Consider the following 16,484-nt stretch of genomic DNA (forward strand, 5'->3'; position numbering starts at 1 on the left):
TCGCTCAAATTTTTTTCCTACACGAGTAAAGAACACATATTTTGATCGTCACTAGAGTACACATTGATGCATATACTCCAACAAAATGAAAAATCGCCAAGTAAGATTGTACTCCTTCCGTCCTGAACTTTGTTCTTTGTTTGTATTTTTTGCTGTCTTAAAAAGATTACCCTATTAAAAATAATGAGCAAAACGTAATAAGTTTACTCTTTTATTTTTTTAAAAATTAAATATATGCAATAGTGATACTTTGAAGGATAAAAAAAACAAAAAAAGACAAGTACAAAAAATTAAATATAGGAGTATGCAATAGTTGGAACTGTGAGGAACCAATAAATTAGTTAGAGAGTGGTTGAAAGACATCACGCCCAGAGAGAGAGAGAGAGAGAGAGAGAGAGAGAGAGAGACGGGGTTTCGTTTCCTTGCCTTCCGGAATTACAAGAGGGAAAGGATGATGCACTCCGCCAGTAAAACCACCACGTTCTATCGGAGATGGAGAAATCCAACTAAAATCTTGAATTTTCTGCGATTCCGCAAGAATTTTAGCACCAGCAAGGGGACTCCGGAAGAAGTGGGGCCGAGGCCGAGGGAGAGGGTGGATTGCGTGGTGATAGGGGCAGGAGTTGTGGGTTTAGCGGTGGCCAGAGAGCTCTCTGTGAATCTAAAAAGACAAGTTTTGGTCATCGATTCTGCTCCTACCTTCGGCACCGGCACCAGCTCTCGCAACAGCGAAGTCATCCATGCCGGCATTTACTACCCTCCTAATTCACTCAAGGTCTCTCTCTCTCTCTCTCTCTCTCTCTCTCTCTCTCTCTCTCCAGTTTCCTTTTTAAAAGATTTTGATCTTATCGCTTTGCATTTGTTCGTCCCAAGAAGAAGGGGTAATCCTATGTTTAATCCTTTAGAACTGTATGAAAGGTTAATCCTATGTTTTGTTTTGGTAACTAGTAATTCCTATGTTATTTGGTGTATTCGGAAGATTTATTGGTTTTGGTTCTGAATTGTTCTGCAGGCACTTTTTTGTGTTCGAGGAAGAGAATTGATGTACAAGTATTGCGAAAAACATGACATTCCCCATAAACAGGTTGGTAAACTCATAGTTGCTACTGGATCATCGGAGATTCCAAAGCTGGACATTCTGATGAATCGCGGGATTGAAAATGGTGTTAATGGCCTAAGGATGATGGAAGGTTATGAAGCCATGAAAATTGAGCCTGAGTTGCAATGCATGAAAGCTCTATTATCTCCTTTGTCAGGAATAGTTGATTCACATTCTCTAATGCTATCTTTCGTGGTATGACTTTGCGTCCTTCTTGTCCCCTTTTAATCATCAATGGATTAATTCTATGGCAGATCCTAACTATACATTCATGCGAGTGCTGCCATGGCATTGTAACTTAACTATTCTGCAGAGGTAATCTAATTCTTCCGATTTTACCATGGCTTACAAGTGTATATTGATAGGGATGTAACTCAAATGTCGGTTTAGGGGGAAGCTGAGAGTTATGGAACCACTTTCTCCTACAACTCTGCTGTAATTGGTGGTCACCTTGAAGGAAATCAGATTTGCCTGCATATTTCTGATAGCAAGACTCTGGAGAGCTGGGATGGGAAATCTCCGTTGGAGCCAGAGCTTATACTCATTCCTAACTTTGTGGTGAATTCTGCTGGCTTGAGTGCCACCTCTCTTGCAAAGCAAGTCAATGGAATGGATAGTGAAGTTATCCCTGCTTCCTATTATGCTCGTGGTTGCTACTTCTCTCTATCGAATGCTAAAATTCCCCCATTCAGGCATTTGATTTATCCTATCCCCGAGGATGGTGGCCTTGGAGTGCATGTTACTCTGGATTTGAGTGGCCTAGTCAAGTTTGGCCCTGACGTTGAATGGATAGATGGTATTGATGATGCCTCAAGCTTTCTGAACAAGTAATATTTTTCTTTTCATCTTGTACTGAATTTTTAGAATCTTTTGCATTGTCAAGTACTTAAGTTGAAACCAACCTCAGGTCTATGGTTACGCATTTGCTACTTAGTTGTACAATATGCAGTGACTGTTATACAACATTCCAATAGTAATTGGACAGTAAACATGCCTTTAAAAAATTATAGTCTGAAAAACAAGGAAATAAATTGGCTAGTTTTGTTGAATGAGGGATGCCACTAGTGTTACAATGTTCACATGCAACTAAATAACAAGAAGTAAAAGAGGAACAAAATATAGGCGTATAAAATCTACTAGATAAAGGAGTTAACTTTATCTAGAGCAAACGCCGACATTATATCATTCAAGCATGCATTTCTTTATCCTCTCACTAGACCTATGTCTTTAGGCCTTTGGCTCATCCCTCTATCCCCTTCTAAATCAAAGTTACCTCATAAGATTTGTTGCAAATCCTGCAAAAATTGAGAGCATGCCAACATGGCCTAGACCACAGACTCTCAAAGCTTTGAGGGGCTTCCTAGGCCTGACTGCTTTTTAGAAAAGATATATCAAGGATTATGGTAAAATTAGTCAACCACTGACTGAGTTGTTAAGAAAAGATGCTTTCAGATGGTTTGAAGCAGCAGAATTGGCTTTTCACCGGTTAAAGACCCTTATGAATACTATCCAGTTCTGGCCTTACCAAATTACCACAAAACCTTCATGTTGGACTATGATTCTGGCAAAGTGGCGGGTGCTGTTTTGATCCAAGATGGGCATCCCATATTGAAGCTATAATATCGTCAAACAAAGCAATAAGAACTGTGGAGTCTCGCTAGTTTTTACGGACATTATCTTATTATTTCTGAAGACCTGCTCTCATGCATTGAAAATCCATGAAGAACCAGTTTAAGTGCCATCAGAGAGTGTGTCGCTTCTACTTTATGATTACTTCTTTTCTTTTCTTTTTCTTTTCTTTTTATTTCAGTTGCTGAATACAATTCCTAATTTCTGTAGGTTCATATTTTTGTTAAACAACATTAGCAAGCTGCTTGAGTGAATCATACATGGACTCGTACATTTCCTCTCCTTTCCTATGCAGCAGTCCTGTTATCTGGCATACCTTTCACAAATGAACGTTACTGAAAAAATTTCTTTTTCTCGCCTTTTTTAGGTTTGATTACTCAGTACGCGAAGATCATGTTTACCGATTTTACCCCGAAATAAGAAAGTACTACCCTAATCTGAAGGATGGATCTCTTGAGCCTGGTTATACTGGCATCCGACCTAAACTCTCTGGTCCCAAACAGGGTTCTGTTGATTTTCTGATACAAGTAAGTTCTTGCACGCTCTGTCACTAGATATCCTGAAAGCTCATGCAGAAATATTTTTCATGTTCTTGGAAATATAAGTTTAAGTCCCATTTTGGAATTTTTGTAAACGGGCTAGTCAACTCAGTATTCACTGATATGAGATGAAGACATGGATATTGACCTGTATTGACCTATTTCTTGATGTGCGGATGCCTGCTAAGTTCTACTGTTTCCCCTGAGGCTGCTAAGTTTGACTGTGCTTAAAATCCTATGATTCATATCCAATAATGTGGACTTAAATGTACCTGGAAGCCACAGATGTTAAACAAGATCGCTCCTAATTTAGAATATTTTGAACCATGTTTCTTGAATTTGAGTTCATTAATTGAGAAATTTAGTGCATTATTAGATCTTTGGTGACGACTATCAGCCACTTCGGTTTCTTTTTTCTTCTGGCAAGTATGCATATAAAGTTTTAGGCTCCGTTCGTTTAGGGCAGAAACCATTTGGAAGGGAAATTTTTTTCCATAGAAATTAGTTTACGAGAAATGCACTTCTCATATTTCTGTGTTTGGCTGTGACATGAAAATAATTTTTGAAAACCTTTTCTATTTTTTTGTTTCACACCTAAAACTCTTTCATATTTCTTTACTTTGTTTTTTGTTCACAGAGTGTTGAAATCTATTCTCCCTCCGTGTTACTAAAGTAACACCAGATTGTGCTAACAAATCCAGTTTTGAGTGGGGAAAACTGTTTCAGTTTCAGCGTCTTGTTTTCTTGGTTCAGAATTTTGTGCTTGTGGAAAAGAACAATTTTGATAAAATCAGTTTCAAAGTTTTGGAAAACAGTTATGTTATTTGGAAGTAAAGAACAATGCAAAGTTCTAATAGAGAATGACAAAGGGATGTTGATATGTATGGCAGAAATACCATAGTTTAATATGTCGGTGGCAGAGGTGCCAGATCTTAGCAATTCATGGAGTGGTAGGGTGGGGGCAATGTGGCGGCGGTGGATGTGTGTGGTGGAAGGGTGATGGTGGTGCTAGAATGATAGTATTGTTGTCTCGTTGGGTTTGAAATTGTTTCCACATTTGAAGAGTGGAAACTGCTTTTTGTCAAACTCAACTCAGCTCATGGACTTTCGTTTTCTGTCTCACTAAGAACCACAGATACATAAAACGTCCTCTCCAAATTGTCTTCCACCAAAAAAAAAAAAAAATTTTTTTTTTGAGATTATTTCCAACCACTATTACATGTGAGGAATTGGTGATAAAGTAGGCGCCTTGGAAAATATACTACTTGTTTTCTTTCTTTATTAGTTTCAAACTCATGTTTAGAGAAAGAAATCCTTCTCTGCAGCTTTAGCAATCATTTTTCGTTTCCAAAGAAAGAACGTCACTGAAACATTATTCACACCTTACTTCCAATGATCTACTATAGTTTTAGTTGTCGAGTCTCCAGGACAGGGGCCATGTCTTTTTTGGAAGATAAGTTTTTGAACAAAAATGAATGAGAGAGAGAGAGAGAGAGAGAGAGAGAGAGAGAGAGAGAGAGAGAGAGAGAGAGAGTTTAGTTCGAATGGAGGTGGGGACCGCTTGATCAGAGGATTCAATACTCAAGATTTGTAGAGACTAATTGGCCCGTCTTACGCACGGCACTCCTTTTTGTACGCGAGTTGGTCCAGTATGGATAAAATACCAATAATTAGGTTGTTCACATGGTTACCGGACGGTGGTTTATGCCAGAAACAGAAAGTTGTTGGATGGGACGTGAAATGTGACGTTAAAGCAAGTTACCATCATGTGCTCCTAAAAACTAAGTGTGGAAAACTCATCTTGTATCGGGGAAGCTTATGCTTTCTCATGACAGAAGGGAACTTTAGTTTGTCCATGAGGAGAGCATCCTAGGAATGGCAGCTGGTGAGAATTATGCCTATGAGGTTTCAGTATACCGGCTTGTCCAATTTGGCGTTCTGCCTGTCACAACTCACAAGCGTGTAGCTTTTGGGTTTATAATCTTTTAGAGGCTTCACCGTTGACTGTTATATAACTAAATGCCAAAAACCAAAATCATAGCGACAAAATGGGAAAAGTTTGTATTTTTTTTTATATGAAAAACAAATCCTGGATTGTTTTACATAGGAAACTGGAATAATAATCCAGCTTTTATGATATTGTTTATGTAATCAGCGACGAATCATTCAATGACATACAGCTCAAATTTCACAGCAGCGATCAACTCTGTCTTCTGAATAGCTAAAGCTTGTCATACGGTGTCTTTTTATTTTCTTCTCAAGTCTAATTGTCATAATCTGTTCCCCCACCTGCATTACGTCCATTTTACTACCTATTTGTTTGATGATTCTAGTCTAAAGCGAGTTACTCTTTTGAACATCAACCTTTTTTGACGAGCTTTCTTGTGGAAACCTGACATTTCAATTTCTTGTTTTCTTTACCTAATGCTTTTCCGAAGTCAAGCACTGTAGAGCATCATTTTCAACCTAGTTCATCTTCTCCTAGTTTTGGTTTTGATAGAGAAAAGATTGCTCGCGATGATTCCTCCTCAGTTATACATGTTTCTTTTTTCTATTCTGGTTTGCAGGGTGAAGAGATTCATGGGGTACCTGGTCTTGTAAACTTGTTCGGAATCGAATCACCTGGTCTAACTTCTAGCATGGCTATTGCGGAGCATGTTGCTGTCAGATTGTCAAGATTATAGACCTTGCTTGCAATGATACTCTTACCCAATTAATTTTCAAAGCTCAGTGTTCTTGAAGTCCGAGGTGCTGAGAATCATATTTTATTAGTCATAGAAGCCAAATGCACTTTCAACATTTCAAGGATTTTTTTTTTTTTTTTAAGAATGAAATTACCAAAAAAAACAAAAAAACATTTCAAGGATTTCTTTACCCACTCCTTGTAGTCCAGTCCTCGGTTGTCTCTGTTTTTCTTGAACGGCAAAAGTCGGTATTGTTAGAATAATTAGATTAGCACCTCGGCAAAAGTCTTCGGTTGTCTCTGATGTGGATTTATCTTGAAGGGCGGTAGCAGAACATAGCGGGAGGCTATGGTCCCCCGCTTCATGGGAAGATTACTATTTAACCCATGATGTACAATACTCGAGTGTAATGTATTGTTCATTTTATTCCCATCATGCCCCTCTACCCACCCAAAAACAAAGTTCTCATGCATTTGTAGTTATTTTCTTAGTATTTTTTTTGTTGGTACATAGATTTTTCCCCCCCTTTATGTTTGTAAATTTGCATCTTTTCAAGTAATTCTATTACTGTCCATCGACTATTTCTTGCATCTCGTTTTTCTATGGGTAGTCTGGGGTTGCAAAGGCACCATTTAGTGTTCCCTTGCCCTCCGAAGTTTTGATTCTGCCCGTGTGTAATTTTTTGTCTGCTCTTTATGATTATTTGTATTTCTTTAGTTTTCATTTACTTGTTCTTCTTTTATGAAAACCAAATAAATACAATACTAATACTCATAAAGAGCAGACAAAAAATTACACACACGGGCAAAATAAAAACTTAGGTGGGCAAGGGTGAGGTCAAATCTTTTGTACCGAAAAAGTGCCGGTACCTCCGTTCCCATATAATTTCAGTCGTAGGATTGCATAATAGTCTCTTTTCGGGAGGAGTCTTTTGTGCAATCCGGCGGCTGACATTACGGTACATGCATTTTGAATACATGTGACTTGAGATGGGCCAGGGGACAACTCCAGAGTCCTAGACTACCCTTGGAAAATCATGATGCAAGAAGTAGTCAATAAATGTTTGTCTGCTCTTTCTAGATGCTTCTTTGCGGCTCTTTTTCCAGGTTATTCTCTAATGCAACTTCCTTTCCTCATTAGGAAGGTATTCAAACTCGTACAGATATTCTAGACTAGAAGAAGAGGCAGATGAACTTCTACTGGAAGAGGAGCAAGATGGAGTAAGAGCAAAACTAGTGGAAAGACGACTCATAGCAAATGGAAAAAAGTCTGGGTTTTTCCTTTCCTCATACATCAAATCTTTTGTCGTATGACTTGTATAGAGTCGTCTGTTATGATATTCTTTTTGTGTTAAACAAAGAAGGTAACATTCCCATGAAAATATACGTTGATACTCCAATTTGTCCCACCATTCCCTCAACCTCACTCTCACCATCGTGATCCTCGCGTTGAAACCCCCCGAGATTCGGTCGGCCACCGTTGACGTTTCAGCAAATCATTGCTATAAAACAATGACTAAGATTTGCCAAAATTTGAATCTGGAGCCCTATGAATTAGAATCTGTTAATGAGGATGACTGCCTCAGTTTGTTAAAAATTACTGCTGGAGACTGCCTGTCCACTTACTGGAGGATTACAACATGGAATACCTTCCTCGAGAAGAAAACTGTGTCTAGGACTTCTTGGCGAAAGTTAGACTAAACTTGACTTTTATACCCACGGAGCAACCATCATCATTTATGGGAACGGGCAGAGGAGGCGGCTACTAACAAGTTTAATCGAAAGCCTAAGTTTAGGCTATGTTTACCTAAAGGTATATTGTCGTTCTGTGAACAAAATAGGTCTAGAGGATCAGTATATTCATTCATTTTTTTCTTTTCTTCACAGTAGACCCGCCGCCTCCCGGAAATCCAATGGGTTTATTTCCCATTTCTATGAAGATTGGCAAGGTTCTTCCAACCCTGCTGAAAAAAGGGAAGTTGGTTCGATGGTGAGACCGCACAATGTGTCCAAGAAGATCGAAGAGGATCATCATTTTAACATGTCTTTTAGCTCGAACTAGCATTTGAATTCTTAAAACAATTTTGGATTTGGTGGTAGTCTATGGATGCGTACATGGTGTAGACCCCACCTAAAATAAAACAATTGATAAAGTACCAATTTTAAATCCACCCGTTACTGGACCGACGCTTCAAATACAACACTTTTAGCCATTGGGGACCATGGGTCCCACTGAAATGTCATAATTTAGCAACATGCTAACTATAACATCAGGGCGTGAGTACAAAACTGAACTAACTACACCATAAAGAATACATATGTGGAGACCCATTTTTCGTACTTTTGGGTCATGTAAGTTGTAACAACAAAAACTAAACCTTAGTATTGGAGATGGCCTTACAAAGAAAGCCAGAAAGGGGCTACACATCAGTCAGCAAGTCAGAGTTTCAGTTAGTTCCTCACACTTGATCGTCTCCCTTCTAATCGATTATAAGGCTGAATTTGATAATATGTATATAGACAATCATAGAAATTTTCGGTTTGCAGTGCGGTGAAATGGCCAAAACTAATACTAATACTAAAGAAAAAAAAAAACGAAGAAAAAGCTAAAACTGTTTGTAAATGGAAAGAGAATGTATCTCGGCAGCTTAAACCACTGGCTCTGTTGTGAGACCATAGCCGAAAGGGAAGAGTGGATCATAATTTGGATCACCAACATTCATCGGGAGCTGATCCACGGTCTTAAACCACGTTCGGGGAAGTTTTCCGGTGAAACCATAATCGCCAAAGAGAACATCAGCCACGCCTTGGCCTTCGCTACCCGGTAACCATGCAGCAACAAGAGCATTCATGGAGGAAAGGTAAGGCTCAACCACAAGGGGCCGGCCAGAGACAAGCACGACGATGCACTTGACACTGTTGCACACGTTGGTCATCGTACTCAGACCCGGTTCTGGAATTGTTAAGTTGAGATTGTCTCCAGCAGTTTCGGAATAAGGAGTCTCTCCCACGACAACGATGGCGTATGAGAAGTTGCTGGACTTGACAAAATCGGGATTTGGATTCTCGCTGTAGACGATCTCTGTGCTTGGGTCTACTGCGGTTGAGATGGCATTCAATATGGTAGTTCCTGCACACAACATTGCAAGACAATCAAAAACCTTGTTAACCCAACAAGATGCGCGAAAAGAGGACGCCTGTATTTGAATTCCATTTGGTTTCACTCGTCTACTGCTCCTGTAATTCCTGTTTCACATCACTTCTGTTTTCTTTCTGCTCCTGAAAAACGTATATTTGACTAACAGCTTTCGAAACCCATTTGCAGGCTTCTTATTAGACAACCCTTTTCCAGAAAATACACATAAAAGTTGTTTTCGTAACTCCATTTGTTTCAGCTAACCGGTGCCGAGTGCCTTTGTTTGGTAAAAAAATCGTTATTTGAACAAATTATGGACTAGCGTTGTTTGCGAATGTGATTGAAAGTTCAGCCAAAAAAGCTCAGAAAAGACACAAGTTTAATGAGACAGGGACCTTAATCTACAATCTGAAGGGAGACATACCACTAGTAAGGTTGTTTCCACCGAGTCCCTGCCAAGCAATAGTCCAACCACCACATTGGTAGCCCAAATTGTTGGCATGGGTTCCGGCAACCAGAATCCTGGATCCATTTTTGGGAAGAGGAAGCACGGGGCTATCTGCATCTTTCCCATTCTTCAAAAGCACTAGCGAATTCCTCACGGCTTCTCTCGCCAAATCCCTATGAGCCTGTTAGATCGATAAAAATATCATGCTACAAGTGAATTGCAGAAATGTTTTACAGAACATTAAATTTTCAAAATGTAGATTTTACGGACTTGGCTTCCGAGTTGGTCAGCCATGCTCAAATCTGCTAAGGGGTTTTCGAAAAGACCCATACTGAACTTAACTCTCAGAATTCTTCTAACTGCATCATCGATACGACTCGTGGGAATGACGTCTTTGTCAACCAAGGATGTCAAAGTATCGATGAATTCAGTATGGTTGTAAGGGACCATTATCTGGAAAAGGGAAAAAAAATCAAAGTAAGAACTACCTAATGAAAGCAACATTGTATATATGATTTGTAACGGAGACTGCGATCGGGAGAAATCTAGGCAACTAACCATGTCAATGCCAGCTTGAATGCCAGCCTGAACTGAGTATGTGTAGTTTGCATGGGCAGGTGAGGTGATCTTATCAATGCCTTGCCAATCAGAGATCACAAAACCCTAGCAGTTTTCATATATGGAAAAGCAGTAAGTTATCATTGCTTCAAATAATTCCGTACTTGGAAATTTTTCATCAATGCTTCTGAACTTGAGAAATTGTCATACCCTGAATTTAAGGGTGCCCTTGAGAAATCCGGTGACAAGATCACGGTTGGCGTGCATCTTTGCACCATTAATGCTCGAGTAGGAGACCATGATTGTCGAAACACCCTTCGCGATCGAGTTATAGTATGCAGGCATGTGGATGCTCAACAGCCCGTGCCAGTCTGTCATGGTGTCGTTTTCGTTGATTCCGTTGGTTGTGCCGCCATCTCCCACAAAATGTTTTGCACAAGCAGCAACCTTATCCCTTTGAAAATAAGCAACGCCCAAAGAAATCATAAGGTTTTGTACAGTTGGAAGTAAGCAAAATTTTGCAGCAGAAAAATAGCAAAGGCATCAGTTGGACAATGAACTTACTTTCCACCAACATAGGGAACACCCTTCCGGGAATTGTTCGGGACTTCGCCCTGTAAGCCGGATATGATTTCCGTCATTGCTTGCACAACCTTGTGATCTTCGCTGTAACTTTCGTAGCACCGACCCCATCTTGGATCTCTGCAAACCTGTTATAGAACAAATCATTATCGCATATACGTACATTGGCCTAATAACTGGTTCATTTAGGAACATGGATTTTTGGAACATACCGCTATACAGGGAGCAAAAACATAAGGAATTCCGGTAGCTCTAGCTTCACGCGCAGTTGCAGCACCGATTCTCTTGACAAGTTCTGGATCCCTGCAATATATATGACAAGTCACGGGATTAGACTTAAATCCGCACATACTCAATACCATAGAAAAACATCATATACATTATGCATTTTGGCTGCATACGATACGAGTGATCCAGTGCCGACAATACCATAGAGAGATAAACATATATGTGAACAGGGAAAATTCTGTAGCGTGTTTTTTGAACCCAGAGGATCAAGCGAACTCTTCGATTTGATAGTGGAGCCATGCACCCTTGTCTATTGCCCTTTCTGATTTCTATCACAAGAATGTAAAAAAGCCTCATCATTTTACCTGGTTGCTCCAAGGCCAACATTATGTGGGAAAATTGTGGCCTTGTAGACATTGTTATGGCCATGAACAGCATCTATTCCATAAATCATCGGTATCCCAAGCCGGCAGGAAAGCGAAGCATTCTGGAACCCATTCACCATATTAACCCAGTCCTCTGCTGTGGCGTCAAACATCGGCGCGCTCCCTCCGCCGCTCAGTAAACTACCAATGTAGGAGTCCCTCACGATCTCAGCAGTTGCATTCATTCTGTCAATCTGTGTCATCTGTCCGATTTTTTCGGCTAACGTCATCCGATTCATTAGGTCCTCGATTCGCCGATTGATGGGCTGCTTTGGGTCCTTGTACTTCAAGTATTCTGATTCTCCCATTGTAGTAGCGAAAACGTACAAGAGCAGGAGGAGGAGTCCCACTTTAGGGACCGAATCCTTAATCTTTGCCATCACTGTAAAGCTTTTCTGAGATTTTAAATGCTGCAGAGCAAATAAGTACAAACTCAATATTTATTTTTCAACAAATAGATACTCCCTCCCTCCGTCCGGACAAGATCTATAGTCCACATAAAAAGTAGTATTATCAATTTAAAAATATATATGCAGTTCTTTATCTGACTTGTATAGAATGAGCGACAAACAAATTGAGACGTGGATTATATGCATCGGTTCATTGTGATTCATACGTCTAACGTTCGGGCGGTAAGACTAAGAATCCAAAAACACATATCAGATCGACGAAAAGGAACAATAAATATATCTACATATATAAGATTACTAGATTAGTAACGTCGAGGGAGTGTGGCGAAAAAGATTAGTAAATTCAAGTGCAACGAACATTCCAGAACGCAGATAAGATTCGCAGGTGTTTGAAATCAAAGAAAAGAAGAAGAAAGAACCTGTTTACTACTAAAGAGTGATGCTCACAAACATGATACAGAGCCATACAAACCTTGGTTACAATAGGGGTTAGTTGATCCCAGTGGTTTTGAAATCTCACATTATGAGTACGCATTTTTTTCCCGCGATATCAGTACCTGCTCTCCAATCCGAGTGGTTTATAATGCACGCGCGTATAGAGATTCTATTATTTTGATCGACCTTCCTAAAATACGAACGTTGTACCAAATCCAACGTAATTAACTCCAGATTTTCCCAAGATATCTTTGTACTAATATCATAGAGAAATTTATCGTACGCATTGTTAAACTATGTAATAACTTATAACTTGAAAAGTCTATAGAGGAAATATACATTCAATTTTGATTGGTACTTCAATTAGATATTTTGTTTCTATTCAAAAAAAAAAAAACTCGGCAGTTTTAAGTTTTTGAGCCCTGATTAAAATTCTAGCTCCGTGCCTGCATGCAATACAAGAAAAAAGTAATCGGCTCCCAAGAGGAGATTCCATCAAGTAGTTGCACTTGTAGTATTAGCATTACATGTAATTAGCACATACGTACATTGACGTATATTGAACGCGTGTAAACATTATGTATATGCACAGAATATACAGACAAGAATGTTTACGCACACAATACGTACGTCAATGTACGTATGTGCTAATTACATGTAATGCTAGTACTACAATTGCAACTACTTGATGGAACGCCGATTACTTTTTCTTCTCTGTATATTCTGTGCATATATATACATTCATACTAATGTATGTGTGTGTGTGTGTGTGAGAGAGAGAGAGAGAGAGAGAGAGAGAGACCATAACCTGATCACGAAATAGGAAGTTGAAGTCTGAAGAAGAGAATGGAAAACAATGAAAAAGGTGCTAAGAAATTTGCATATATATAGACATAGGATCATAGATAGAGTGTATAGATTTTTTTTTTTTTTGATCCGCAGATAGAGTGTATAGATTACTACGAGTACTTGTAGACTTGGCATTACCATGCATTGTACTAGGATTGAGCTCAACCGTCAGATTGGAGTCGGTGTATTTTAAGTCTTCTTCTGGCCCAATGGATTTGGATACGCAACGGACATACGCATGTATTCGGATAAGGACAAATCTCCCTACTAGGAAGAATACTTTTCGTGTTTTTTTTTATCAGGCAAATCCTATTCTACTACTAATCTCTAGGAGAAAAAAAAAACGGGACGGGTAGAATTTCTATCCTAAAATTCGTAAAGTGTTAATCCCAAACGAACAAAGTCGTCTATGAACCTAAAAATAAATACCTTTTCGTACAGATAGTCTAACCACGGTCCCATTCGCAATGTGTACCGTAAAAAAAAAACCGAGGTTATGCATACGAATCTCACGCTAGTTCCGGTTTTTATCGTTCGCGAGTTATCAATTTTAACAACTTCTTTTTTTGGTTTGTTACGTAGCTTCGGTTCACTTGCTATAGCTGTTCGTTGTTCTGGTCATGCATTATTTTGGTCAGCGGATTAGCCATGCCAGGGGATATATATACAGTTCCCTTCTAGTAAGGAATTTCTTACCTTTTTACGGTGCGGACCTCATAGTTCGGAGCCCATGCGAATAACCGGAGCTGTTCAACCTGTTTTAAAACAGGTTTTTAAGGGTACCTTAAAGTTCGGTTAGGTTACATAAATTTTGGTCAAAATTAAACTCCAGATTTGAGACCACTTTTTTTTTATCGTTCTTCTCTGTCCGAAAAATACATTCTCATGAGTTACGGAAAATTAAGATTTGTTATAAATTCAGTGTTGACTCTACTAAATAATTGCATGCATCCGTAATTTATGCTTAATTAATCAAATTGTTCTTGACTAGTGGGGGAAAAATATTTAAATTGTGATTAAATAGAAGGATACCAAATTAAACGGATGAGAGAAATAACTCATTCACAGCTTCGCTCAATTTCACCCTTGTATTCATTCAATCAATAGCGCGTTGAGATGTGTTTTCAAAAAATTAATTTTTACAGATTAAAATTGGTTTTTAATTCGAACTGTTCAAAACATTTTTGAACTCGCGTGATTTAACGCTATAAATTTTCTTTACGGAACGCCACGTAAAGAAGTTTTTCTCTAAACGGATATACATCTTTTTTTGGACTTAATTTTGGAGTAATTAATTGGATAAGGCCAAATCTCTGTTTTTCGAAGACCGATTCTTCTCGAGCTCAAAGACAGCGGTAATTATTACACTACCTTGTCCTTTTTTTAGGTTGGAAAAAAGGCAGTAATTCGTCCCTTATATGGTCTCCTCGTGATCCATATTACTAATTACGAAAAGTCTAAGAACACAACTTCCAAACAGGCAAGAAATCATTCCGGATATGGTCTCCTCGTGATCCGTATTACGGATCACGAAAAGTCTAGGAATACAAAAAGTTCTGAACATAGATGTGTTTAGAGTTGTACAACTCTTATTGTAAAGTATTATCCTATTCCTTCGAATAAAAGTAAGATTTGAGGGCGTTAATATTTTGACCTTTAGAGAATAATACTTTTAAAGAAAAAAATGACGAATGCAAATATTTTTGAAGAAGAATTCATAAAAAAAATGACGAATGCAAATATTTTTTAATAAAGAAAAAATAATCGAAAATGATTATTAAGCCAACACCCATGCTGGAAAGTTTATTACAAATTAGGGCAGGAGTTCCAAACCTTGCACATCTAGATCAGGAAGATTAGTGGTTTGAGCATGTATTTGACGTCATTTGACATTGGTAGCCAAATCGATGACGACGAGTTTAGAAAGTCGAGGGTTTTTAAGTGATAGTATGCAAAGAGCAGTGGCAGGGTTGGCATTTAAGTGATATATTAGGGACCTTTTTAAAATTTCCCCATTCTTTTACCAAAACTAGACCTGTTTATTCTCCGCATATGCTTTTGTGCTTGTCCTAATATAGAATATCTTTTTAACGGAGTTTTTGTGAATAATTGTTTACGGATAAGAATTGCGCGTGTTTGTTTTGGTTTTGGATGGTCCGAATTTAAATAAATTTTTTTGGAAAATTCATTTAAATCCGGATCATTCAAAGCTGAAATGGATGACAGAAATTATGCGGCTCCGTAAATAAGGGAATCACGACCCCTCCTTGAATAAGTCAATCTCGTTCTAATATCACCCAAAACCTTAGATTTTTTTTACAATCGAGTGTCTGGTTCAACTTGTGCGTATTTTAATTAATATCTCAGACCAAAAATTTGGTTTGGGTACATAAATTATTGAATCTTAAAATTTACGACTAGGCAAACCTCAAGTGACCTAAAAATTTGAAACATCTATACTTTGTGAGATTTGACTAAGGCAAGTCCTTTAGTTGTTGTTTCTTGCCATTTCTCCTAAACCCTTGGGTTTTATATCAGGTAGATCTATTGACAGAATAGTAATTTGGTTTATTTTTTTGTCCTTATTCAAAAAAAATTCGCATTTGATTTTTTTTGAGAATTATTGCTTTGTCATGGCAAGATGAATCTAAAAGGTAAAAAATTATTATCGAAATTTAAGATTTTTTGAATAAAGACAAAAATAAGTCAATAAGCTAATTTTTCGTCTTTATTAAAAAATTGAATTTCGATCGTAATTTTTTACTTTTTAGATTCTTCTCATCATGATAAAGCAATAATCCTCAAAAAATCGACGAAAAACTAATAAATGCAGAAAAAATTTGATTAATGACAAAAAAATAAGCCAAATGGCTTATTTAGCCAAATGAGGCCTAAGAAATTATATTTGTTCTCCTTTGTTTTAATCTTAGTCTGCTCAATTATTTCTGTCTTTCATTTATGGAGGAGATAAAAATAAAAAAAAACTTAAACAGCAAAAGAAAAAAAGTGTACGCAAAAGCATATTCCGTACATATAATCTGTATAGTGAATAATCTATCCTTCTATACTCTTCTAAAATAACCCATAAAGACTTGATCCAACTAGGCCCCGTTATGTTAAGGTTCATATTTTTTAAATACTATTTTTCGTTCTACGAGATATGTCTTTCGCTCATAATATATCATTTTTAATTCAAAAAATAAGTACTAGTACTACTCGTTGCCCTTAGGCTCCGTTCTAGAACACCTTCTTAAAAAATAAATACTTATTTCACATTTTCAAACTAAAAAATAATTTAAATAAAAAATAAAAAATTTTTTTGCACCATATGAAAGATCTCGATAAGATCTATTAAACAAGATCTATATTGCTAGAAGAATTATTAACGTAAACACATTATTTTTGAGCTTAAAATTGCCTTCTGAAAAAATAAGTAAGTACTTATTTTTTAGTTCCGAAACGG

At 37.9% G+C, this 16,484-nt stretch overlaps 2 protein-coding genes across 4 annotated transcripts; one reads left to right on the forward strand and one right to left on the reverse strand.

Moving 5' to 3' along the window:
* Positions 1–326: 326 nt before the first annotated feature.
* Positions 327–6,465, forward strand: LOC131312459 (L-2-hydroxyglutarate dehydrogenase, mitochondrial). 3 transcript variants are annotated; one of them, XR_009195879.1, is made up of 6 exons: positions 327–775; positions 1,013–1,294; positions 1,490–1,926; positions 3,096–3,255; positions 5,835–6,062; positions 6,121–6,465. XR_009195879.1 is itself a non-coding variant. In XM_058340211.1 (5 exons), the coding sequence occupies exons 1-5, from the start codon at positions 452–454 to the stop codon at positions 5,949–5,951; spliced, it is 1,320 nt and encodes a 439-aa protein (XP_058196194.1). In that variant the 5' UTR covers positions 327–451; the 3' UTR covers positions 5,952–6,465. The 3 variants fall into 3 exon arrangements, 1 of the variants encoding a protein (XP_058196194.1); XR_009195878.1 differs by having other exon boundaries at positions 5,835–6,057; positions 6,116–6,465; XM_058340211.1 differs by having other exon boundaries at positions 5,835–6,465.
* Positions 6,466–8,480: 2,015 nt separating this feature from the next.
* Positions 8,481–13,062, reverse strand: LOC131312462 (uncharacterized). The gene is made up of 9 exons (XM_058340213.1): positions 12,981–13,062; positions 11,268–11,737; positions 10,887–10,977; positions 10,657–10,802; positions 10,303–10,546; positions 10,093–10,197; positions 9,805–9,987; positions 9,511–9,715; positions 8,481–9,080 (listed from the first exon to the last, which is right to left on the reverse strand). Exons 2-9 carry the CDS (start codon positions 11,705–11,707, stop codon positions 8,599–8,601), a joined length of 1,896 nt encoding a protein of 631 aa, XP_058196196.1. The 5' UTR covers positions 11,708–11,737; positions 12,981–13,062; the 3' UTR covers positions 8,481–8,598.
* Between the last annotated feature and the right edge of the window lie 3,422 nt (positions 13,063–16,484).

Source organism: Rhododendron vialii, chromosome 13a (genome assembly GCF_030253575.1).
Source record: "Rhododendron vialii isolate Sample 1 chromosome 13a, ASM3025357v1".
Classification (NCBI taxonomy): domain Eukaryota; kingdom Viridiplantae; phylum Streptophyta; class Magnoliopsida; order Ericales; family Ericaceae; genus Rhododendron; species Rhododendron vialii.

Coding starts and splice junctions, on each gene's coding strand:
- LOC131312462 (XM_058340213.1), bottom strand. CDS start 11,707: ATGGCAAAGATTAAGGATTCGGTCCCTAAAGTGGGACTCCTCCTCCTG. Junction 10,803..10,886: donor TTTTTGCTCCCTGTATAGCG/GTATGTTCCAAA, acceptor GTTCTATAACAG/GTTTGCAGAGATCCAAGATG. Junction 10,547..10,656: donor GTTCCCTATGTTGGTGGAAA/GTAAGTTCATTG, acceptor TTATTTTCAAAG/GGATAAGGTTGCTGCTTGTG.
- LOC131312459 (XM_058340211.1), top strand. CDS start 452: ATGATGCACTCCGCCAGTAAAACCACCACGTTCTATCGGAGATGGAGA. Junction 776..1,012: donor ACCCTCCTAATTCACTCAAG/GTCTCTCTCTCT, acceptor ATTGTTCTGCAG/GCACTTTTTTGTGTTCGAGG. Junction 3,256..5,834: donor CTGTTGATTTTCTGATACAA/GTAAGTTCTTGC, acceptor TCTGGTTTGCAG/GGTGAAGAGATTCATGGGGT.